General features: G+C 27.1%; 2 protein-coding genes and 1 long non-coding RNA gene across 8 annotated transcripts in view; 2 read left to right on the forward strand and 1 right to left on the reverse strand.

Moving 5' to 3' along the window:
- Window positions 1-27,232, reverse strand: part of LOC135927758 (uncharacterized) — a 41,029-nt gene extending 13,797 nt beyond the window's left edge. Inside the window, exon 1 of one of the 6 annotated variants that reach the window (XM_065463932.1) lies at window positions 27,192-27,232. The gene's annotated coding sequence lies outside the window, so the exon portion shown is untranslated. Of the gene's footprint in view, window positions 1-7,109; window positions 7,179-7,214; window positions 7,311-7,827; window positions 7,936-27,151 lie in introns of those variants that run through there. The other 5 variants (XM_065463959.1, XM_065463950.1, XM_065463966.1 and 2 more) reach the window with 5 other exon arrangements.
- On the forward strand, window positions 9,640-10,716 carry LOC135927982 (piggyBac transposable element-derived protein 3-like). Its single transcript, XM_065464283.1, has one exon. The coding sequence runs from the start codon at window positions 9,640-9,642 to the stop codon at window positions 10,714-10,716; it is 1,077 nt and encodes a 358-aa protein (XP_065320355.1).
- LOC135922629 (uncharacterized) lies at window positions 17,583-18,135 on the forward strand. The gene is made up of 3 exons (XR_010570977.1): window positions 17,583-17,696; window positions 17,730-17,955; window positions 17,998-18,135. It is a non-coding gene; the product is annotated as an uncharacterized LOC135922629 (long non-coding RNA).
- Window positions 27,233-27,952: the final 720 nt, after the last annotated feature.

Raw genomic sequence — 27,952 nt, forward strand, 5'->3', positions numbered from 1 at the left:
TGATAGCGGCGGCTATAAGAAACATGAATCTTACAAATATTGATGCTCAGGACCGTTAAAAATGGAAAAGATCAGAGGGAAAAATGGCCTACCTGGGTAAACCTGGAAACGCCATAAAGCGGAGAAGATATATTAAAACTAAAATCATATTGAAATTTTTTGATTTGAATTTATAAAGAGAGGTCTACTTTTTCTGAGATTTTGCTAATTCATCTAGAATCAAATTTTTATCTAGAATAATCTCCTTATAAATGTTTTTCACCGGCGGTATTTCTTAAATAAATTTTTAACCTTTTTAAAGTTGAAAAATACCTTTCATTAGTGGAGGTACTAATTGGTAAGGTAGCTAAAATAATTAATAATGTTTTGATATTAGGCAGAGAATCAAAAGTGCAATACATATGGAAAGGGGCTGCAGAGCCTTTTTTGGTCTCAAAGAATACTCTGATCTGTCAAGCTTTTGATACCATAATCCGATATCACAAAGTAACTTATCATATGAGCCTACTAAATCATCAGCGTAAAACTCTGAGATTTTCTTAATATCCTCTCGTGTTTCAAGTGCAATCAACAGTTTAGACTCAACCGGAAAAAGAAAATAAGCTTTTTAAAATAAAATTATGACTAATAAATCTTTTCTTTAATTAAAATATAAATGCATCACTAAGGGGAATAAAAATGTTTATTTTATAATAATCCTCAATCGTAAATGCATCAATATTTGAACGATTGGATTGTCTAGCAACTACTCTAGGTCTAAAAATTTCAATCCTAAACATATTAGCAATCTCTTTTACTTTATCATATATTTCATGTAATTTTTATCATCCACATTCTCTTATTTGTTAATATTTCAACTATATCATTTGGTCTATTAATAACATCCCTTAATCCAAATCAATTTTTTGTAGCATTTTGCTAAAATCATATGTATAATTAAATAAAAAATAAACACATTGATTTGATATTAAAAATTATGGCTTAATAATAGTCTGCAAAAGATTCTCAGCATCTGCTGAATCTTTTTCCTTGCTTAATATATAAAATTCCAGTGCTGCAAATACAACATCATATAGTTCAATAGAGAGTTTCACTAACTCTTGTCTTTCAATGAATTTAGTTGGACAAAATCATTTAGTTTCTTTTTTTGATTCTTTGAGTTAATATCATGATACGTTTGAATAAACATGGAATATGACAAACTAGACCAGTTTTATGCAATGCAAAATAATTTCAAATTTATTTTAAAAAATGTAAAAATAACCAAATACTGTATTATTTATATAAATTAAAAACATAAAAATAATTGTTTTTTAAATTTCAAGCATTTATTATCAGGGATGTGAACCCGAACCCTCGTATTTTGGCTGTACCCGAATCCGGACCCATACTCTTTTTAAAAGTGGTGGAGGGTCTAAGAGTTCTAGGTGTCATAAAAAAATTTAAAAATATAAATATTATTTTAAAAAATATAAATTTTTTTAAATTTTATTAACTTTTTTTTGTGGAGTCATTTATTTTATTCGCGTGTTTCTTTCAATTATCTTCCTGGCATTTTATTTATAGATTGATATCATAAAATATTTTCTAGTGTACTAATAATTTATTATGTAAATTTATTAATGTGCTATGTAATAGAAGTACGTTGATTACTTTAAAAGTGAATTATTTTGTAGTGCAAGTAATAATATTTAATTATAATGCACAACACGTTGGTCCTCAATTTGACGCTAGAACGATTATTAAGTTTTAAAGATTTCTGTAATTATTTTATTATAGGGAAGTTATTTTGTCGGAAGATGATTGGTGCCAAATAAAGGACCTTACTAGTGTATTAATTCCTTGATAACAATATTAAGATTACAATCAGAACAATTATGTATATTTGAATGGCATATGGATTAGATGCGGATTAGATTTAGAAATATTTACAGACCTTTTTATACGAAATATTAGAAAACATGAAAATTCGAGAGCAACAATATTTTCAAAATAGTGATATATATGCTTCTATTTATTTAGACCCTCGATATCAAGTTTTATTGAGTATTGAGCAAAAACAAATGGCTAAAGACCATCTTAAGGATTTATGGCATACGCAAAACTCCATTATTTACAATATATTGGAGGCTACGACAATACCTACTGGTTGTAATGATAATAATAATGATAGCAACATTGATGATTTTGAAATTTTACTTTTATATAGATAAAAAAATCAAATTATCATCAGATAGAAAGGAAGATCAAAAAATGCTTATTGCATCTTTAATAGAAAAGTTCTCAGAAGTTAAGAGACTAAATAAAGATACAAATATTTTAAAATTTTGGGAAGAAAATTCTTCAACATATCAAGAATTATAATCTAGAATCTTCATGGCTGTACCGGTGACACAAGTACAATAATTTTATAAAGATAACTATTTATTTTAGGTAAGGATAGAATGTGAATTTTCATCTTTATTGTCTAATTTAAGTGGAAATCTCAAGGATGATATTTTAAAAGATATTATGATTGTGCGATTGAAAAAAACATTTAAAATATAAAATATTTCATTTTTAAATTTTTCATTTGTAAATTTTGAATATGTATATATTGAAGTATAATAATAAATGAATGAAAAAAAATCTTATTTCGAGTCATTATTTTTATATTCCCTGAACCGGGATCTTTTTAAATTTTATTCCTGTACCCGAACCCGGACCTGGACCCTTTTTTTTGTCGGAGGGTTCACATCCCTGTTTATTATCAATTTAGTAATTAAAATAAAAAAATTTTAATCTTACGCTACTGAACAGGGACCAATATGAATAGGAAAATATATTAGAGGTCTGCATTGGGCGGGTTTTTGGACCAAAAGCCCGTCCACAATGTTTTAAAAAAATTTAAGTTGTCAAAAAAATAAATACCCCCCGCCCATTTGTCTAAAATTCCTTACGCGCCCGCCCGCCCATTAGTTTAAAAATTTTTACCCGCCTGCTCATTATTTATAAAAAATTTTAACCCAAGCCCGCTTATAAAATTTAATTATGGCCATTCTTTCAATTTTTTAAGCATCTAATAAAAATATTTCAGCATTACACCTCTACAAAAAGTTTATAATTTAGGAAATTAATTTAATAAAAAAAATAATCAATTTAAATTTTATGGACAATTTATTTGATCAAAAATATTTATGAAAATATAAATATAAAATTGATATTTTTTGGTAATTATAATGCAAAAATAATAATAAATCGACATTTTCTGGATTCAAACACGTTCTTGTTTGTTCTAAAAACATTCCAGCAATGCTAAATCCTCGTTCAAAAGAAGCACTAGTTGCAGGTATTGCCAATATTTTTCTTGCTAATCTTGATAGTTTTGGCATATCTTTTCTAGTCGTTTCCACCAAAGTAGGATATCCGTTTGAAGTATATACTCTTCCTCAAGTGATATCCGGTATGGTATATATGTAAAACTCTTTTTTGAAGTGAGTACGGAATGATTAATCGACCATTACAAAATAAAATACCGTGCTAATTTTGTAATAGTTTTTATGCTATTCGGAATAGTAGCAGAACAAAATACTATACAGTTTTATAAACCGGATCTCGAGTTAATATTAGAAACAAATGCACCTAACCAAGGATTTGGAGCTTTACTCATGCAAAAATATGATAATGGTAACGAATTTTCAATAGCTTACACCTCAAGAACTGTACAAGATGCTGAAAAGAATTATTCTACAATAGACAAAAAAGCAAAAACAATAATAAACGGCGTAGAAAAATTTCATAACTATTTGTATGGACGAAAATTTAAAATAAGAACAGACCACAAACCTTTAATAAAGATATATGGTAATAGCAGAGATTTAAGCTCATTAACAAACCAAAGATTATTACGTTAGGCTTGTAAATTATCAGCATATGATTATGATATAATGTACAAGAATGGCGCTAATAATATAATTGCAGATGCTTTATCGCAAAACCCAATAGAGAAAAATGATGATATAATAACAAGCGAAAATATAACAATGAAATATATAAGAAATCTTACTTACGACAGATCAATTCTATCAAGAAAAGAACTAGAGAGGAAACCGCAAAAGATCCAATTTTAAGAAAAGTAAAAATATTTATAAATGGTACAAATATACAAAATCAATCATTAGAATTACAAACCTTTATAACATGAATAGATGTAATAGAAAATGATGACGGTATTTTATTTTGGAATGGCAGATTAATCATTCCGTACTCACTTCAAAAAAGAGTTTTACATATATTGCATACGGGACATCCCGGTATTACATCAATGAAATCCTTTATGAGACATTATATATGGTGGGTCGAAAAACTAATAAACAGCTATAGTGGATGTCAAAAACAATGCAGAGATATACAAAGTGTTGGTATACCAGGGGAATCCGTCATCACCCCTGGAAAAAGGAAGAAGAAAAAGAAAAAAATGTAGGAAAACAAGCAGACCAACTATGAACAGGGGAAGAACCAGTTGAAACCGAATAAATAAAAACAAATGACAATATAAAGCTAGGAGATGATAAAACAGTAGAAACAATGGAACCAAGTCAAGAAGGAATTCGACACCGATATCCAACGAGAAACGAAAGCCAGTAAAAAGATTAATAAATGATTCAAATATACAAATATACAAAATCAAGCACCAGAATTACAAGCTTTTAGAACAAGAATAGATGAAATAGAAAATGATGACGGTATTTTATTTTTGAATGGCAGATTCATTCCGTACTCACTTCAAAAAAGAGTTTTACATATATTGCATACGGGACATCTGGGTATTACATCAATGAAATCCATTACGAGACATTATATATGGTGGGAACAATTAGATAAAGATGTCGAAAAACTAGTAAAGTGTTTTTCACTTAAAAAAACGATTGGTACAACAATTGATCATTTAATTAATTATAATTTTTCTTTAGTTTATTTGAACAAATATTTTAAATTTCTTAACCCGCCCGCCCATAGTTTCAAAATTTTTTTAATCCGCCCGCCTGCCTATTCTCAAAATTTTTTTTACCTGCCCATCGGGCGGGCCAAAACCCCGCCCAATCCAGAGCTCTAGAATATATATCTAATAAATGTATCAAAGTAGTTGAAAAAATAGGAAACACAAAAATTATCTCCATCCATAATAACTGATAATGCAAGTAATATGAAGAAAGCATGGGCACTTGTAAGAAATAAATATCCAACTATTGAATACATCGGGATTGAAGGTCAGGGACATAATTTGCTTTTAAAAGACATAGCAAATAAAATATTGCTAATTAAAAATTAGTGGTAAAGACCAAAATGTTCTTTTATTCCCGATATAGGATTTTAAAAAATTGAGTTACTAGTTTTATAAGAGCAAATCTCAAGTTTATGGGAAAAGAAAAATATGCAAATGATGAGGCTATGATTTGGAATTGTTTTCATCTCCGAACGAAGATAATGAAAAATTAATTGAAATTATATCATACTTGTTTAAATAATATGTTAATAGTTTATATGTCTTTAATAAAATATGAAAAAAGAATCAATATTGACAATATTTTTTAAAAGGAAATTTACCGTTTTTCCCCCAAATTTTTATTTATAGTTTCCCGAGATATTTACATACCTATCTACAATATGTAGACCTAAAGATCTCCAATAAAATATGTGGCAGAAAAACCCACCCATAGTAAAATCCTGGTTATGCCTAAGTGTAATATCATTACAAAAAACTTGAAAATACACTGAAAACTTACAAAAAAAACATTACAAAATTTATATTTTCCTCGAAGTGTATTATTATATTAGCTGATTTTATTTGATAAGCAAGATTCTAGATTCTAATAGAATATTTAATATTATATTCTATATATATTTTGAGATTAAGTGTTATAGTAGTTTTTCACCCTTTTTGTTTATGTTACCTTTTTATTATTATATATTTTTATTATTATATTTTTTTACTATATATATCAGACTTGCATAGGTACTATTTGCACGGCCCGGCCCGGATTTTTGGAAAATATATTACATTTATTTTTAATTTTTATCGTTCGGTTTTTAAATATAAGGCCCGATCTGGATATTTTAAATTTTAAGCCCGACCCGGGTATTTAAAAAAAATTTTTAGGCCCGACCACTCTGATATATATATATATGTGTTATATGGAATCCATGAGGATTCGGAATATTTGAAAAATCTGATTTGATCCAAAATGTATTCCAGAATGTGTAGAACACCTATCTATAAATTTCAGAAAATTTGTATGAATTCAGTATACTTATAAAGTTCTATGCAAAATTGTCTGAATTCAGAATGTAGATGCTATATACATGTTTGAGCACATCTCCGGTTAAATCAGATTTTTCAAATTTAAAAACCGCTTTCAGTAATGATTTAAAATTGATACAAATAAAATACACGAAACTATATAATATCATAAAATTACATGGATTAACTTTTCAGTTATTTTATAACGCTCTGGTGGGATGACGGACTTCAATTTCAAGATTGTTATAAACAAACTTTAAATTTTTTTCTTTTTAGACTAATATTTCTAACTCTGAATAAATTAGTATAAAAAGTCAGAAATCAAATTTTTTTTTATTTGAACCATATTTTTTTTTAAAGTTAGATTTTATATGAAGAAAGCTTTAAACGTGAGGGGGAGGGGAGAATTTATGAATAAAATTTTAATACCGTCCAATTTATGTAAGAAAAATATAAGAAAATTAAATTTGCAATTTGAAAAGTTTTGTCTCATTATAAAATATAAAAATAATTTTATTTGCATAGTTACATTATGGATATGGATAATGCATAAAACATGTTAAAGGTAAGAAATACTAATAATACATTCTCATTTTGAAAATACAGGGTTTCCCATTCAAACAAGGAAAAGTCCCAATCAAAAAAGGAAAAGTGTCAATCATAAAAGGAAAAGATCATACCAAAAAGGAAAAGGTCATATCAAAAAGGAAAAGGGTAAATCAAAAAAAAGAAAAGGTCCGATCAAAAAGAAAGTGTAAAACAAGAAAGGAAAAGGTTCAATCAAAAAAGGAAAATCGTTATTTTTTTAAATATTTAAATTAAAAATAACTTGATATGTAAATCTATTTTTCTTGTCAATTTTTTTAAATTTAATCTTTTTTCTTATTTTATTTGTAACATTTTGCAATCTCTTTAAGTCATTTTTAATCGTTACTTTTCTTAATATTTTCTCAATTTTTTTTTCTTCTCATTTTTGAATATTCTATTTTGTTTTTTAATTTATTTATTTTTAATTTTCACTTGATTTTTATTTCTCATTGGCAGACAATATTTTTATTAGAATTTTTTACATATCAAATAATTTATACAATAACTGAATTAATTCAATCGTTTGGTTATATACCTTTTTAAAATTAAATAAGTTTTAAGTGTAATACCAAACGATATGTAAATTAATAGAATATAATCATATATAAATTTTACTTTTAAAATTTATTAATACAAGAAGCATTTAATACTTTCGAGCAAGTAAATGATTTTTTTGTAAATATTTTTAATACTATATCTTAATTAAACGTAAAAATGAGGTAAATGTTATAATCTAAAAAATTTCAGTCTTTTTTGTCATATTTTTGTTTTAAAAAATAAAATCATGGCGATATGGTAGTAAAAAGAAGAAGAAAACATAAATAGTGCAACAAAAGTCTTAATAATTGACACGTTAAAAAGGATAGTATCATTAATATAGCATTATGTTTTAAAGTAAGCTATAAAAGTGACAAATATAAAATAATCCCATCTCAAAAATGGAATAAAATATAGTTTACCCAAAGGAGGTTCACGTCCACGCAAATTTATATTTAATTGTATAAATTTGGATTGCACTTTATCCTTAAAAAGGTTATGCGAAAGATATGTAGAAATATCAAAAAATACAGTATCAAGTTTGCTATCAGAATTTAAGTATCTAGTTTAAAGAGGGTATCACCACTAAGTTCAGTTACGAGATTCACAAAGAATACGCGAATTGGTTTATGGATGTAGGCTATTTGAAATAAATTTATCTTTACCGATGAGAGCGGGTTTTCAATATCAATAAGGCGGGTATATAGATCAAATAAATAAAAAGACTATTAAAAATATACAAGGGATAAAGATAATGAATTATACTATCATTGCTGCTCTCACGAATGAGGAAATATTCAGATTCGAGGTTCTTAAAGGCCCCTGCAACGTTATACACTTTAGCAACTTTGTAAATGAAATATTAAATCATTTTGAAGAAAGTAATATGATGAATATGATCTTTGTAATGTATAATGTTCCATTTCATCATAACCATACAAGAGAATCGATAGAATGAAGAGGACATACAATAAAATATTTACCACCATATAGTCCTTATCTTAATCCCATTGTAAATGTGGTTTTTCAATAGAAGGATTTTGTCAGAAATCAAAATCCTAATAAGGAGGAAGAATTAATTCGTTTTATAAAGCATGGAGAGAAAGGAATACGAGGAGAACGCAAAGAATTATTTTAGAAATATATAGAATTAAATTCCAAAATGTTGAAGAGGGGAAATTATTAATGATTAATATAAATTTTTGTGAAAAAAATACTAATAAAAAAATTGTCTGCCAATGATAAATAAAATTAGATGAAAATTAAAAATAAATAAAAATTTTATAAAAGACAAAAAAGAATGATCAAAAATGATAGGAAAAAATTGATAGCAGTATATATTATTTAAAAAAATTCAAACAAATGAAATTTAACATAATGAATTATAATTTTTTATATTATACTTAAAACCACTACCGTCACTAAGGGTGGGAAGGAGAGGGGTGGGTGGCTCGAGCCCCTTAAGAATTTTTAAAAAAAATTTTATACCCAAAAAAGACCTTTTGAAAATAATTTAAAAAAAATTTTTTCCCCTGAGATTAAATCGAATAATATATTGTTCCTATTATAATTTTTTATCCCGATCAAATTATATGAAATTATTAGGTTCATAAATATTCAAAAGTTTAAAATTATTTTTAGCCTCTTCCTTTCTGAAGATTTTATTTTATTTATATAAAATATTATGCACCTGTTTTGTCAATTCAATCAAAATTATCAAAATAATAGATGACTAATAAAAAAATCAAGATTCTACGAAAATAATTTGTCTAGATATTTAATTTTTATTAAATTTTTTTAATGAAACGTTTTCTAACAATTGAACAAGCGCTTGCTCAACTTTTTGAAGAGGAACCAATTGAAGAAAGAGATATGGTTATAATTCCGCCAAACCCCTCTGCAGTTAGTGATGAAGAAGATTTCGATGAAAATGACTTAACAAATGTCGGAGTTTTGCCTTCAGATACAGCTGGAGAATTGGAGATTCATAATTCAGTTGATGACGACCTTCCAGAACCATATTCTACAAGAAGCTATTCTCGAATTTCTCACAATTTAAATGGAGAAAAACGGATGCAATATATTCTTCAAGCCCTTTCAATGGAGAAAGGGAAGATGTAATAAAACTTGAAAATGATTTACATGGTAAAAGTCCATCAGATATATTTTGTTTAATTTTCGAAGAAGACTTATATTCCCTAATTGTAGAACAAAGTAATATTTATGCTAAACAAATGAATAGACCTAACATATGCATAACCATCCAAGATATTCAGAGATTTATTGGAATTCTATTATTTACTGGATATCATTCTCTCCCACAAGAAAGAATGTACTGGTCTAATGACAGCGATATTTCTATTCCAATAATCCGGGATACAATGACCCAATTACAATTTCGAAATTTGAAATATAATATCCATTTGGCAGACAATACTAAAATAGATATACATGATAGATTTTATAAAGTTAGGCCTTACATTAATATATTGAATAATAAATTTCAGCAATTCGGAATTTTTAAACATCATTTATCAATAGATGAACAGATGATACCATATCGAGGAAGACATTCTTGCAAAATGTTCATAAAAGAAAAACCAATTAGATTCGGATACAAGTCTTGGATATTGGCCTCTTCCGACGGTTACGTATTCTCATTTGATATATATCAAGGAAAAAGGGAAAATAAATATGAATATGGATTAGGTGGAAATGTAATCATAAAATTATTAAAGGCATTGCAAAAACCAAATTATCATAAAATATATTTTGATAATTTCTTTACATCATTTAAACTCTTGTCATACTTAAAACAAATGGGATATTTTGCAACTGGAACTGTGAGGGACAATAGAATAGAGCATTGCCCAGTTAAATCTATAAAGGTTGTAGCAAAAAAAGAAAGAGGATATTATGATTATAGGTTTGAAAAATTAAACGAAATATTTGTAGTTCGTTGGAATGATAATTCGGTGGTGACCGTTGCATCGACATGCCACACTATCTCTTTGCTTTCTAATGTTTCAAGGTATTCTAAGAAAATATCTTCTAAAATAAAAATTCCTAAGCCAAATATGGTAACTGCTTATAACAAACACATGGGTGGAGTTGATCTATGTGATAATCTAATATCTACATATAGAATAAAAATAAGAGGAAAAAAATGGTGGTGGCCAATATTCACCAATTTTATTGATGTAGCTTTGGTAAATTCATGGAAAATCTGGAAATTCGTGAATCGAGATGACAAGAAGAGTTTGCTTGCATTTAGACGAGAAGTTACTAACTACCTCCTTCGAAGCCAGTAAAAATTGAAAAAAATTCAAGTACAGGTCACGCCAGCCAGTTTGCATTACAGTGTGAAAACCCTATTGATTCATCTGGACATTATTTATCCAAAATTATAGATGGAAAAAGACGAAGATGCAGATATTGCCATACGCACTCAAGATATATGTGCCAAACATGTCAAATCGCACTCCATATTAAATGTTTCAAGGATTTTCATAATATATAAACATTTTCTCGTTTTTATTATAAATTACAAAAAAAGAATAAAGATATTTGTTGTTTTTTTGATCTTATAGTATTTTATATAATTTTTATCTTTTTTAACCTCTTAATGGTTAACGGTGCATATATGCACCAGGCTAGATTTTCTATTTAGGATTATTTTTTTTGGCTGATTTTTTTAGAATATCATATTTGAGCATTAATCAATATAATTTGAAAAAATTGAGCATTTTTATCCACTAGAAAAATCTTGACCATTAATGGGTTAAGAAAAATAAAGATTAAAAATGACTTAAAGAAATTGGCAAAAAGTTAGAAATAAAAATTTGATATGGAATGGCCCATATACCTCAATGTCTAGATTACAGAATAAACTTGATTCGGGGTTTCTAGCTTATGTAGAAAAATTGCTTGAGAGATTTATAAAAATACAATCCCTGGTATATGGCATATGGCAAGGGGTAAAATGGCAAATTTGTGAGATAAGAATTTTCCAGGGCACCGACTAGAGGCTTGCACGTTTATTCTCGGGCTATAATAGGTGCCGATGAATAAATATTAAAAAAATAACTTGTTTAAACCTGACAAATTTAACTCATGAGTCTTTATAATTATTCACTATGTAATTCTATTGATAATGATATAATGGTGCCTTTTTAATTTATTCATGAACTATATTTTTTTGAAATTTTTTCTCTAAGAGCAATTATATCATCTTTATTTTGACTTAATCATGCAAATTATTTTTAAATAATCATAATAATTTTAAATTCGATTGTAATTTAACTTTACTTTTTATATTTAAACTGAATAAAATTTAATAAAACTTTTATATTTTGATTGGATTATGGAAGTTAAATATACCTACCTTTATTTAAGGTGGCACTATATGAATAAATACACATAATTTTTTAATTGTTTCCTAGATATTATAATATTTAAACTCAAATTATAGAGAAAAAAATTGGCTCGAGCTTGGATAGGGTTGGACCTAAAAATTTGTGCTCGGACTTGGGTCAGGCTGGGACAAAATATTTTTAAATTCATGCTCAGGTCGCGAAAAAATCACTTTGCAAGGCTCAAAAACCTGTGAAAACCAACTAAACCTTGATATATTTACCGATCATATTTAAAATGGCAGTGGAGCATATTCTTTCGCTAAAAATTTTTATTTAAAATAAAGCAAGAATAAATTATAACATTCTTATTATTTCTTAATCTTGGATTTGAAATATTGATTTAGTTAGAAAACAAATTTCACTAAAAGGTCAATAAATTTGTGATAAAATTCAAAAATGTGAGAAGTATTTTTTTTAAAAAACAAAAATTCATGTAAGTCAAAGGAATATTTTAAAAATAAAAAATATATTAAAAAATAGGTTTAAAACTGTTATTTTTATATAATTAGTAATTTTTATTGCTATTTAACAGAGTATCTAAACATCATTATAGAGGTATCTGTATCTATATACTATTTTAGATGTATCTATATCTATTTTTAAATATGTTTTGATATATTTATTTTATGTCATTTTATATTAAATTAATAATATTTGAATTAAATTCATCAATAATAAGATAAATCATAATTTTTAGATCAGTATATATATACAATCTCTGAAAAGAAATAAAATAATTTAATATGATTTTTTTAGGCAGCCTTTCGATGATATAAATTTTGACACATCCAATTTTGATTTTTATAAAAATGAGTATCGGAAATATATTTTAAATATCAATATAGGTTTTATTCATTAAATATAACAACCACTCTACCTGCCATCAAGTGCCCAGGTAGAAGGAGTTTAGTGGGACTAAACTTTACAAATAAACAGGGTTGCCTTAATGATAAAAATTTGAGAATATTTTATTATTAAAATCTAACAATTATTTAAATCATTTAATATATTTTATAAATATTAAAATCTATCAATCATTATTTTCAATATGTATTGTCAGGGATCCAAACCGAAACGAATATCGGTTCGGTTCAGGTTCGGATAAAAATAACGGTTCAAGGTTCAGGTTCGGTTCGCAAAAAATAAAAATATCGGTTCGGTTCGAACCTCTAAAAACCGGTTTGAACACATTTGTATTCAAACCTACATTAGGATTATGTATCAGGAAAAATGTTTTTTTTTTCATAATTAAAATAAAAACCTTCATTTTTATTATTGCACAAATATAAGAAATAAATATATCAATGATTAATTTAAATATGAACAATTACTTAAATTTTTTTTACTAAGCTGCATAATTAATATATTTTCCAAATTCTCTCACTCAAATTACATCTATAAGGAGATAATATAAATTTAATTGTTAAAACATCCTTCCACACTAACTTGGGTAGCTGGCATTGCCAGTATGATATCAGATTTGATGTGTCATTTATAATACTATATGTAAATAATTTATATATTAGATTAAATTTTTTTTTAGGCATTATAATTTATAAACTTAAAATATTTAAATATTGTAAAATGGCAATATACTAAAGTTTATAAAAATTATGACTGACGTTTGTTAATCAAATGTGATTAATAATAATTTTTAAAACAATTTGACTATAATTAAAATTTTTGCAATATACTACTAGTAATAACTTACACATTATTTTATAAGCATAAAATTATGAGACTCGAACCGGTTCAGAGGCATTTTAGCGGTTGGGTTCAGGTTCGGCTAGGAATTTTTTAGAGGTTTAGGTTCGATAAAAAATACAGGTTTTTAGCGGTTTAACGGTTCGGTTTGGATCCCTGGTATTGTATATAGATGTGATATCAGCTCAATAAATTTTTTAGCTCACTTTGAAATTTGAATTTTAACAATCGGATTCTAAATTAAATCTGTTGTAAATTATACTAAATCTAGACACGTTTTTAGTCGATGTATCTTAATCTAGATCCATTTTTAGATTATGTATCTGTATTAAGATCTATTTAAAAAGTATCTTTTAACAACTCTGCTATTTGAACATCATTATGCATATTCTTGGTTTTTAACCTATTTAGTATTATCTTATTCATAAGAGCCAAATGTGACGGATTTTAGGGTTAAAATATTTGTAAATTTTATTTTTGGCTGATTTGGGACATATTTTAGCTAAAATTAGTTATAATTCTTCAAAATTTTTAAGTATTTCTTATTAAGCCAGTTTGGGAATTTTATCCAAATTCAGGAAATTTGGATTTGTAATTAAATTAAATCCGTTTGAAAAAATTGCAAAATATAGTTAATCTTCACCTTTTTTATAATAAATAATGTATAATTGAGGGAGGGATCTGTCTTAAAGGATCTAAAAGGGTTAAGGGAGTGTTTTAAAGTTTAGGATCTCAATTTGAGTTTTTTGTTTGAGGGTAAGGGACTCGTTTTTAACCCCCGTACTTATTGGAATTTTCTTACCCAATTGATTTAAAAATTTTAGGGATTGGTGACCTGGTTTCCCAAAACACTAAAGATTAGAGGGATAAAGATAAAAGAATTTAAGAGGGACCTATATTTATAGCATTTTTGGATTTGTTGAAGTAAGAGGTCAAATTCTATTGGCGGGAAATGAGAAATACATGACACATCCCAGACAAATCTTCTGCCGCCGAGCTAAATTGTTAAAGACATACCACCAAGACGCTTACCCTCTCTCATTTAAAAGACCTAATGCCTCCGAACTATTGGGGAAACCGGCCGAAATTAAAGATTTGCCGATCAACCTATTTAGATTGTCATGTCGCAAAAAATGACAGCTGACTTTAAGGCAAGGGAAACAATACCTAGAAAATGGATCAACTTGCATATTGCAGGCAGCATAATGTCAACAGATGGGATAAGAAAACCCAGCCTATGGCCAATGGCAATTTGAAACTCATCGTTTGTGACATTCTAGCTATTCAGGGACGTTAGAAATTTTTTTTGCGTTTCTGAGTGGTTGAAGGTTAGTTAGATCGGGACACAAGCAAAGTTTTCAAATTCACATTGAAACATGGGACCAGGAAGCTCTTTAAATGGTTGGTAACAAGGTGATCGGACCTTTAAGAAGTAGAGTAAGCCAAGATTGCTTGGCCGAAGCTAAAAGTGGATCGTTAAAGCGAGGAAATAGAGTCATTATAAGATCTCTACGAACAAATAAAACAAGCAATTACCATTAAATTGGGGTTTGAGTATTTTTTTTATACTTAATGATTTTCCGATTACACATTCTAAAGTATTTTCTCAAGCATTATATAATAGGGTTGGCCAATTAAAATCAATTTGATTTAAATCACCCCAATTTTTTAAAAAAATCAATAATTTAAATATATTTTTAATAAAATTCCATTTACTAAATTTGTTTTAAATACTTAATATATGGAAAGATAAAAACTTATATTTTTTAGAATTAAATAATTTTTACATGAAAAATACTAAATTGAACTAGTAATCATTACTTATTTGATAAAAAAAATACTCGATTTATTTTCTATTTTATTGTTTCAATTTTTGCCATTGAATAATTCTAATCTCAATGTAGTGAGAAATTATTTAATATTTTTTGTTAAATTCAGGGGTGTGAGCCCTCCTTGAGGGCATTGGTTCTGTGAAAAATCTCTGAACGTTCAGGGTTTGCAATCTAAAATAATAAAGGCTTATAAAATTTAGTAAAAATACCAGAAACACAGTTAAAATAATTTTATCATTATAATTTGAATAATAGAACTATTTAAAAAATAATATTCAATTTGTTTTTTAAAATTTTATAAGAGAATTATCATGATATCTTCCAAAATCTAGATGTTAAAATTAAAAGATCGATTTTTTATGCTTAACTTTGACAGTGCATTGCAACTTTTCATGTACTCGGCGTTGGTATTTGAATTTAATTGTTAAAAAAAAACTAGTTTTCCTAAATGATTCTTAAGTTTGGAATACACTCCATATGATGAAAATACTCTACTGAAACTATTGTCTATGAATTAAATGGTCTGGCTGACCCTTATTCATTTTTATTATTATTTCATATGGATAATTTTATTAAACGGGTCAAATGTAGCTTAAAATTTTACCATGATTAAACAATTATTAAGTTGATTTTAAGGATGATGAGTTATAAAAACAACATATAATAATCTAATATATATAATCTCCATAATCAAAACATGATCGTTTTGGTATCTTCCTAAGGCCACTTCCAAACCAGGTGTTTGTAAATAGATGTCTGAGACTTATTAATGGATATATATATCCTAGAGTCATTTCAAATGTAAGTCTATGGAGTTTATCCAAACATACTCCAGTAGCGGTCCAACTCAAAAAGAGAAGAGTTCAACTGTTTGCTCATATTATGAGGAACGCGAATAATAATTTAGCATTTGTGGCCCTTAGTTGGCTCCCGATATACAAAAACAAGAGCTACTACAAATACAAAACGTACTGGCTAAACAAAACCCTAACAGATATCGTAAAGATGAATATTAGCCTAACGCAATTCACCCAGATAAATAATAATAAAAACGCGATAAATAAATTGTTAAAAATAAAGGCCAATTACCTTATTGACCACTAATCTCCCCCCACGATAATACGTTGTGACACTTCCTCCCTGTCCCCATCATTACTTCATCTATGAAGTGAGAACGGTAAATATTATTATTTTATTTTAATCATATTTATTTACAGATTATATGAACATTATAGCTACTCCTAAGACTTAAATTGTAAATTGTAACATTGCCAATATGACCCTTCCATAATCAAAACTTACTTAATCGGGCATGGGCTTTTATCTGTCCCTTTTACTTCCCATGGGCGTTTAAGTGAGTGGCTTTGCCACTTACGCGCACAGGTAACTGCGGCCTGCCCAAAAATCGTAGATGGTCCTCTTAATTATTTTCCCATTTTCTATCCCAGTTTGATGGGTTTTTTTCATAAGAGAACCAAGCGTTGCTCTGTTGTATATATATTTCTATATGTACGACGTTTTAGGGCTAGTGCGCTTAATATCACGTATCACGTATTGTCTATAAATTAAATGGTCTGGCTAACCCTTATTCATTTTTATTATTATTTCATATGGATAATTTTATTAAACGGGTCAAATGTAGCTTAAAATTTACCATGATTAAACAATTATTAAGTTGATTTTAAGGATGATGAGTTATAAAAACAACATATAATAATCTAATATATATAATCTCCATAATCAAAACATGATCGTTTTCGTATCTTCCTAAGGCCACTTCCAAACACGACGTTTTTTCAAAACGTTTTCCGAGGCACGTTTTTCGCAATATTTTTTACTACTAAACAGCAACGATTTATATTTTACAGCTGATTTTTTAAAAGCGAATCTTATAACTAGATATTTTATTATGAGACATTATAAAAAAAACGAAAAGTAATTATAATTTATAAAGAAAGAGATCTGTATATGATCTATATCAATAAATGAGAATTTAAATGATTCGCAATTCTTTCACTATCTTGGATTATCTAGGAATGTTTTCTATTATATACTTAACAAAATTGAAACTAAAATTATATATAAACAAACAAATGCAAAAACAACAATATCTCCTGAAAAGAGATAATTTGTTACTTTAAGGTAATATATTTAGTTATTAATATATATACAAACCATTTAAGATACTTAAGAACGGGCCTTAATTATTCACAACTATCTTATAGTAGCAGAATAAACAAAAGTTGCATTGCTACTATCATTCCAGAGGTATGTGATGCTATATGGAAAACTTTAAAAGATATTCATATGCCAATTCCAACTAAAGAACATTGGGAGAAGGTATTATAAATTTAGATATAAATATATTTTTAGATTGCCCAAGAATATTTTGAAAAACATGGATTTCCAAACTGCCATGGCTCATTGGATGATAAGCACATAAGAATAAAAAGTCCTGCAAAATCTGGAACCCTTTTTTATAATTATAAAGCTTTCAAATCTATAGTGTTACTTGGTTTAGCAGATAGTAATTGCAAATTTATATATATAGATGTAGGATCTTATGGAAAACAAAGTGATGGTGGCACTTTCAGAAATAGTAGTTTATATCAAAGTAAATTTTTAATTATTTTAGAATTAGAAAGTCAAACACTTTATATTCCTCCTCCTAAACCTATGCCAAATTATATCATTGTTCCACATGTAATTATTGCTGATCTAGCCTTCCCACTAAAAAATTATCTAATGAAACCTTATCCTACGAAGAATACCAGCCCAGAAGAAAAATATTATAATTATAAATTAACTAGAATGTGCATTGAATGCACATTTGGCATAGCTACTGCTAAATTTGCCCTACTTTCTAAAGCTATAGTGTTCAGTTGAAAATGCTGATAAAATTATATCTACAATTACTCTTTTACATAATATTATTATTGATTATGATAAAATAGAATATACACCTAATATTTTACCTATTACTGAAAATTTAGGGATCAGTAGATCTTTAAATGCTTCAAGTTCTAATTCAAGAGAAATTAGAGAATTATTTAAAGACTATTTTAATTCTTAAATATATGTTTAATTTAACATTTTATCATAATATATTAAATAAATAAATTACTTTTGTATGTGTATATAAATTAATAAATTACTTTTGCATGTGTATATAAATCACTTATGTATGTGTATATAAATCATTTATTTTAATTTAAACTTATAAAATAATACATAACTATTTAAACATCAACATTTTCTACTATAATATTATTTATATAATTATAAATAAGAGTTTGCACACTAATTTTCATGGCGTCCTTAACTTCATTTGGCACCTTCTTTACATTATCAACCAAAGACAGGCACCATAATCTATCTGGGTCATTATCAATTTCTAACATTTTGTCAAAATATCTTTCCATTGGGTCTTTTGTTACTCTAGCCCTATTTACAGGTCTTACATTCTCTATATTATCTGTGATATTATTTAGTGTCTTTCTTGGTGTGGTGGAAGTAGTAAGAAATGATAGTGAATCATACCATTTCCATGGAGTGCTAGCTTTTGCAGCATCCCCTGAATGCACTTCTTCTCTCTTTCTCTTTTCCTTTAAATAAGAATCCCTCAAATTCTTCCATTTTAATTTACAGACATTTGGGGATGAATCAAGCCTGGTAAATAATAAAGGATAAAAAATAATTTTATTTAAATAAAGATATAAATTATTAAAATTTATATTCCATGCTTACTAATAAATAGTATCTAATTAAAAAGTCTGTTAATTAAAAATTATTATTATAAAATAGTCAATATTTTCAATATAAAGTCTTGTTCTACTTTTTAGCACATAAAGTCCATAGTTCATCTACTAATAATCTATTAGAATAATTATCATTAGATTGGTTCCATAAATCGTCATGCTTCTACAAAATTTATCAATTCAGATACAAAATTTCCTCTAAAATCATTTCATTTGAATATAAAAAAATTACTTATTCATTTCAATTGTATCAGACGCCATTTAATCGTTAAAAAAAATCAAGCTAGTTTGTTATTAAAATAATCGCAAAATCGTATGCATGAAAAAATCGTTTGGTTTGGAAGCACACATCTATTAAGCTTAATTTGTTATTTATCGCTTTGAAAAAACGTCGTGTTTGGAAGTGGCCTAATGTATTTAAAATTTAAGGAAACTGTAGTGTTTTTTTTGCTCTCTACGAGAGTCGAACACAAGCCTCCAGTTTCAAAGTCGTATGTTTTAAACATGCACCAACTTGAATATAATTAAATTTAAAATATTAATTATATATATATGCATTAATTAATAGCTGATATTTTTAATATTCTGCCCTTTATTATCATACTAGCTGACGGGGTTGAAGGGTAATTATTTAGTTTGTGTATGGTACTAAATATATTTTATTAATAAATTTTATATATAAATATTAAAATTTAGGAGAAAAAGAGGTAAAATTGTTGCAATGTATACCGTGAGCATGTATTTTAGAAATATCAAAATTTAAATTTGATGGAAATCATTTTGGATAAAATTTAAAATAGAGAAGCTTTAAGATTTTTGAATTTTAAATATATATGGGTTATACATTGGCCTAAAAAATTTTTTTGCAGACATAGCCAGGCCTGATCAAAAAACCAAGTCCCATGCAAACTTTATAAAATTTTGCCATTTATTTTTATTGTAATTAAATAAAAATGTCTTAAATTTAATTTTATATTTAGAATAAAATTTAGATTTGTGATAGAAATCATATTGTGTAAAATATTAAATAGAAATGCTTGAAAATTTTTAATTTTAAATATGGGCTAGACATTGGCCTGAAAATTTTTTTTTGCAGAAATCGCCAGGCCTGATTAAAAAACCAAGCCCGTGAAACTTTCATATTCTGATTTTATTTTTAAATGAATTATGACTTTTATATATTTTATTTTAGTTTTCAACTAACAAAATTATTATGATCTTTGGTGGGCTTGAGAAAATTTTCCCAACAATATGGTTTTCAGCGATTTACCTATCTCCAGGCTTGGGAAAAAATTACAAAATTATTATGGGTTGGCCAGGTTTGAGAAAAAAAATTTCAGGCCAATGTCTGGTCCATATTTAAAATTAAAAAATTTTCAAGCATATCTATTTTAAATTTTACCCAATATGATTTATATCACAAATTTAAATTTTATTCTAAATATAAAATTAAATTTAAGATATTGTTATAAAATTAAATTTAAGATATTGTTATTAAATTACAATAGAAATAAATGGAATATAAAATTAAATTTAAGACATTGTTATATAGAAATAAATGGCAAAATTTTATGAAAGTTGCATGGGACTTGGTTTTTTGATCAGGCCTGGCTATGTCTGCAAAAATATTTCAGGCCAATGTCTACCCCATATTTAAAATTAAAAAATTTCCAAGCATATCTATTTTAAATTTTATTCAATATGATTTCTATCACAAATTTAAATTTTATTCTAAATATAAAATTAAATTTAAGACTTATTAAATTAAATTACAATAGAAATATATGGCAAAATTTTAGGTAAGTTGCATGGGACGTGGTTTTTTGATCAGGCCTAACTGTGTCTGTAAAACAAAATTTTGAGATGTCTAGCCCATATTTAATATTCAAAAATTTTGAAAAATCTCTATTTTTAATTTTACCCAATATAATTCCTATCACAAATTTAAATTTTGATATTTCTAATACCCTTAATGCTCACGGGTTACATTGCAACAAATTTACCTTTTTCTCCTAGATTTTAATATAAAGAATATATAGTACCATATACACAAACTAACTAATTACCCCTTAACCCCGTCATTCATGACGGGTTATTAGCTAGTAATTAGATAATAAACTAGTCTAATTTAGATATAGTCATTTTTTTAATTTGTGAAATATTCAATTTAAATGATTAGATTGCTAATTTGGTTGGTGTAATATTTTGTTATAAACAATTGATTTATCCTCAGAAAAATAATTATTAAGCCATATTTATCATAATATAATTTAAAAACTAGCAGCTATCAGAAAATGGAGGAGAGGTTAAAAGATCTATAACTTAAACATTGGTGAATTTATCTATACCAAAAAGGGTTTTACCAACTGGAAGAAAGTTCTTGAATAAACGAACATTACAATTTCAGAATACATAGAGGAAGAGGATCCTAAGACTAAAGATTTTTCCATAGTTTTTGTATAAACTAATACAAATTTTAAAAAATTAAATCAAGATGATGACCATTTTATTTTTCTAGACATAAATAAATTAAAATCTTTATTGGAAAATATTATTGAGGAGGGATTAGTAAATTAAATTTAGATTGTTAAAAAATTATTTACTAAAAATTAAAAAATTATAAAGATTGAGTTATATCAGATTTTGTCTAATCCATACAAAAATACTTTTTAAATATTCTGTATCAAATTAGATCAACTACATCAAGTTGAAGAACTTTCCATTAAAGAGAATTATTAAATCAGAAAGACGTTTGAGTAGTAATATAAGAAAGGGTAAAGTTTTATTATAATATGGAGAAAATCATAACTGACACTATTAATTTTATAAATGTTTTAAAGGCATTTAAAAATATATCTCAACCAAAATTATATTATTGATATTTATTTTTTATTAGTGGCGTCACTAGCCTTCACAATCTCAGGGGACTCAAAAAAAATTATTTTAATTATTTTATAGCTAATATAATCGCCGGGGTGGCCCAGTGGTGTGTGATGTATGCTTGTAAACTGAAGGTCCCAGGTTCAATCCTGGTAAGGAACTAAAAATTTTCGGGTTTTTCTCAATGACAGTTGGCTTTAGACATATGATATGATAATTTTCTGAGCCGAGAAATGCCACCCCAGTCACCGACAGGCTTGGACAGCCGGGTGCTAGGATACTTGTCCAATAAGCCAAAAAAGACGGCCAGGTGAATTTGTGGGTCAGATGATAACGAATTCTTGGCCAGTACTAGGATGGTGGTGACCTCAGGGGCCGCTCAAGCTCAATGTCTACCAATACAATGGACTTGATAACGATACTCCGGTGGGAGATCCATCAAGATTGATACTCCAATTGGAGATCAGGATTGGGATACTGTCAATTTGATAATTTGGTGTGAGGAATACTCCGGTTGGATATATGGTCGATATTGATTTGATACACCAGTGGGAGATCAAGATACTTTGGTCTTGATAGCGATACACTGGTAAATCGATCAGAAATACAAATATAAATTAGATAAAAATAGATAGCATGAGTAATAATAAGGTGGAGATAGATAGTGAAGGAGCTTATCACCATAAAAGGTGAAAGCTAAAAGGAAAAAAAAAATTTTATAGCTAATATTATCAAAATTATATTGGTATAAAAAAATCAAAATTTTGAGAGGCCTCTTTAAATTTTTCAGGGGGCTCAAGCCCCTGCACCTCCATCTAGTAATGATACTAGTTTTACAGTGCTCAATCATTGATCATAATATCAATTATAATATAGTTATAAATATTTTCTTATTTACAACATTTTATAATTGAATCCCTAAAAGGTATTATACAAACATAATTAAACTATATCAATGTTATTGCATAATATTTGTAAAATTAAATCAACTTATTTCTTGTCAGCCATAAGTCAATTCTCATCTTCCATCTAATTTTATAAACATATTTGATCATTATTATATTATGTGGTATTTTCAAAAAATATTATATATTTCAATTTTGTGTTCAAATAACTCAAATATTTGTTCTATGGTGTTGAAAAAAAATTACTTAACTGTCCCTCCAAAATTTTTATCCCCCCCCCACCAATGAGTGAAGCTAGAATTGGGCCTGCCAGCCTGTTTGGTATATGACTGTTAAGACTTGAACAGTGAGCTTCACTCAAATGTACCATGTTTTTAAATTAAATTATTTTGGAAAATGCAGAAATATACTGATATTCTAGTTATGTGCAGGGGCCCCTACAACGGGGGGAGGGGGGGTCCGAAGCAACTGCTTCAGTAAATTTGAGTGGGGGTACTTTTTTTGCATCCATCATGATCATGTGATTTCTGGTTTATAAATGTAACAATAAGACCCCCCCCCACTTAATATTTAATTTAATATATTGACGGAAATTTTGGTCGATGTTTAGTAAATTTGTTATCCGAAATTTCTTGTCATAAATTATTTTTCTAATTTTAAAATATGCCTAAAAATATTAACCAATATTGACAATAGCAAAATTCCTAGAAATTGGATTACTTATAGTATTAAAATGTATAAAAAATTTTGCTTAACATGTCTCTTATTTGGTGGTCCACACGCTAATTCAAAATGGACATGAGAAGGTCTAGATAAATGGCAAAATATTAATCGTGATATTATTCTGCATGAACCTTCACAGGCACATATGATGGCCGATTATGGAAGGCTTTATTATAATAAAAATTCGATATTAAAATTTATAACACCTCAGAAAGAATGTGTTAACCGTTCTATTATAAGAATTATAATAAGATGTTTAGATTATTTAATATCTCGTAACCGCCTTCTGGGGGAACAGGCAACAAGAAGGCAATATGATGGTCCATATTAAGCTTATTGCAGATTCTGAACCTATACTAAAATGTATATACAGCAAAATGAAGAAAGAAATAAGGATAAAAAAAATAAGGGATTAAAAACGAAATTATATTCAAATCAATTATAATAACATAAACATTCTCATTGAAACCATGAAAAATATGGTTAAAAAAAAAATTCAAAATTAGATTACATTTAACAGGTGCTTTTCAATCATAGTTGATGGCACATACGATGTTTCGACAGAAGCAATAGCTTTGATAGTAAGGTATGTTGAAAATAGTGAGACGCCGAAGCCTGTTGAAAGACTGATTGACATATATTGTACGGGAAATACCACAGGTCTCGATATAAAGCATAATATAATATCCAAACTTGGCTCGATGAATTTACCCCTTGAATATCTAGTTGGGCAAAGTTATGATGGCGCCTCAAACATGAGTGGAAGAATCAATGGAGTGCAAGCCTTGATTAGAGCAGAGGCGCCAAAGGCAGCTTTTATTTGGTGTTATTGTCATCGATTAAATTTAATCGTTGTTCAATTATGCCAATCAATTAAAGAACTTCGAATGTTCTAGGAATACTAGATGAGATTTATGTCTATTTTAATGGTGTAAAAAGATATGAGGTACTCAAAAAATTTCAGTATGATCTGAAAAAATCGCAACGATTTCTACGCGTCAAGAATACCACTCGGTAATAGTTCCTTATTTATTTAAATTTTAAATGTTTTTTTTTATTTAGAAGCTGGCTATCGTCATATAAAGCTATTGTAAAAATTTTTTCAACTTTATGATGCCTTGAGGGCAGCTTTAACAAATTTAAAGGATTCTGAAGATCCTGCCACTTCCACTATGGCTAGTGCTAAAGTCTTTAGCATAGAAAAATTTGATTTTATCTTATCACTTTGTGTTTTGGATAAAATATTGTTGATAACAAGTTTGGCTTGTACAAAATTGCAAACCATTTCGAAGGATATAGGGTATGCAATAAATCAAATTCAATTGACAAAAGATTGCTTGATTAATTTGAGAAGTATAATATAAATTATTGTCTTAATTATTTTTTAATCTAATAGATAATAACACTGAATTTCTGGATGTTTTTTCAAAGGCGCAAGATTTTATGAAGGAGAGAAATCTACATTTTGATTTTGAAAGTTCTAGACTTCAAACATTACAATACAAAAAGGAGAGATATATACTTTCATCATTAAATATAGAAATTTTTTTTAGCTTTAAAATAGGTGTGTTTTATGCTGCACTCGATTTAATTATTATGCAGTTTAACGAAAGATTTAATGATGATTCCATGAAATTTTTACATCAAACATTGTTGAAGTTTAGAAATATTTATAAGATGGCCAAAATGGGGAATGTAATTATTACTCATGACCTAGAGGTTTAAGAATCTAAAGATTTGTCAGTTACTGAGAATTGTAAATTTATTTAATTAAAATATTTTTACCAATACATTATTTAACTTCTTCTGATGATGATGATAATTTAGGGACTTACGATTCAGATTGGAAAAACTATTCATTTATTTTACCTTATCGTTTACTTTAAAATTTTTCTGCTTTCCCTAATTTAAGAATTTTATATAAATATTTATTAACCATTCCCACAACCTCATATACTGCCGAAAGAGTTATGAGTAAAATTAAATTAATTAAAACAAGACTGCGCAGTACCATGAAAGATTCTTTTCTCAATAATTTAACCATATTATCAATGGAAAAAATTTAATTTAAACAATTAAATACTGATGAAATTACAAATTCTTTCGCTTTCTCTTCCCCTAATTTATCTAAATTATTAATTTAAAAATAATATTTATAAAGTTATATTTTTTGCATTTTATTTATATTATATATTAAAAATTGATGCAATAAAAATTATTTTTGAAATTTATGGGTGTCATAATTATCATTTTTTTGAAGGGGGGGGGGATACTTTTCAAGGGGGTGCTTTTCATGGGGGTATTCTACTTCATTCGCTCAAAAAGTGTAGGAGCCACTGGTGTTGTGTAATGGGCTAAAAGTGGAACCTAAGCCTAATTAGACTTTGCCTAAAAATTGACTATCAAAAATTTGTCCATCAGTATTACATAACACTAAGTATAGCCTTGATTATTATTTATTTACATATTATTTTTATATAATATCTTATTTATATTTATTATATAATGTTCTGACAAATCCGAACTCCTTGGCAAATGATTAAATAAATTAAAATCTTACCTAAGCTCTTTTGGAGACAGCTAAAATTAGCCATTTATACACCACACCCCCTTTATGAACAATCAAACCAACTAAAACAATATTGGCAGATGCCACCTAAAATTATATATATTCTAAAAACAGCAAATATATAATTTATCGATATTATCATTTTAATATATTCATTCAAAATTAATTTATGAAACATAAAATTAAGAATAAGAAATAAGGATTTAACAGTATAGTTGGGTAATTACTTTATTTTTAGCCATTTAAGCCAATTTTTAGCTGGTTAAAAAAATGGTTAAACCAACCAAAAACTATCATTTAGGCCTCATAAATTTTTCTAAAAAGATAGCAGCCCTAATTTGGAAGAAAATAATATAAATTAAAACACCTTAATATTAATGAATTTTCCCCGGCAGGTGCCTAAAGATTCAAATTAGTCAACATTTAGCCATTACCCAACTATATTTAACATCTTCTTTCTTTTTTGTCCTTTTAAAAAATTTTAATTTGTAAAATTATATGATAGAAAAATATCATTTTTGTCCAAATAATACTTATCTCATTTTAAATGTTTAGAGACAAAAACATACTCTAAATTGTGGAATAAATATTAAATAGATTTTGAGCCTAATTATAAGAAATAAAATAGGTTATGATACATTATAAAAACTTGCAAAATAAAAGGAAATAATTCAAACCAGTAGATTTTGATTGCCTAAATTATTTTTAGAATTAATTTTTATGCTAAATATTATATAATTTATATTTTTAAATAATTAAGGATTGTAAATTGTTATTGATAAGATTACATAATCTGAAAAAATCTAAAACTCAAGGAAATTTTTTAATTGGATGTAATACAATTAAAGTTTAAATAATATGCAGTTTTAAAGTGAGAGCAGGTTAGGATTAATTAAAGGTATGTGAAATATACGCTGTTAAAATATATTAAAAATGATTTTTAATAAATTTATTAATAACTTGTCAAATCTGATAGATCATGTAATTAAAAGAAATTTACATGTGTTGAACCATAATCCATAATGAGATTTTTTGGTTCGGGTCAATGACATATAATAATACCTAGACTGACGATTCATTCATTAAAAGTGTACCTCAATGCAAATCAGCTGGGGTCGCCATATTAGTTACCTATAATACCATTAAAATTTTAAACGAAACTTTATTGAAGAATTGCCTTATCATCTAGATAATAAGGAAGCAAGTTACCATTACCTATATAATAATTTTCTAGAATCATTATTAAAATTTATCAACATTTTTAAAAAGAATAATGTTAATACAGTTGTTTGTTTCACATTTTCATCACCACAATATCCAATTTATCCTATGTTATTCCGACTAAACCTCCTTTAATTCCACATCAATAAGCATTTATGGTACCTTCAAATATCCTATCTAACAATTATTTCAAGGCTATTCTTCCAAGGAAATATATTTAAAGAACCATATTCAAATAATTTAAAATATTATGAGATTTAGATAGTTATAATAATTTTCATTAAAATATATATTTTTATCATGCTACTAGTAAATCTTATATATTTTATTATATAGTATTTAATAAAGATCCCTTACTTATCTTATTTGTTTTTCTTAAGAGATAATATAATTGTTTTAAATTTCTATTCACTTCTTAAAATATCTAATAAGCTAGATGTATACAAAGCATTGCTTGAATTTATGTTTATTTGAGACTTTGCTAACCCTTTAATATTTCGAACCTTATAAGGTGATTATTTACCAATGACATAATATGTC

The sequence above is a fragment of the Gordionus sp. m RMFG-2023 genome, chromosome 1 (genome assembly GCF_954871325.1).
Source record: "Gordionus sp. m RMFG-2023 chromosome 1, tfGorSpeb1-WG-v2, whole genome shotgun sequence".
NCBI classification, from domain to species: Eukaryota; Metazoa; Nematomorpha; class Gordioida; order Chordodea; family Parachordodidae; genus Gordionus; species Gordionus sp. m RMFG-2023.

Coding starts and splice junctions, on each gene's coding strand:
- LOC135927982 (XM_065464283.1), top strand. CDS start 9,640: ATGAATAGACCTAACATATGCATAACCATCCAAGATATTCAGAGATTT.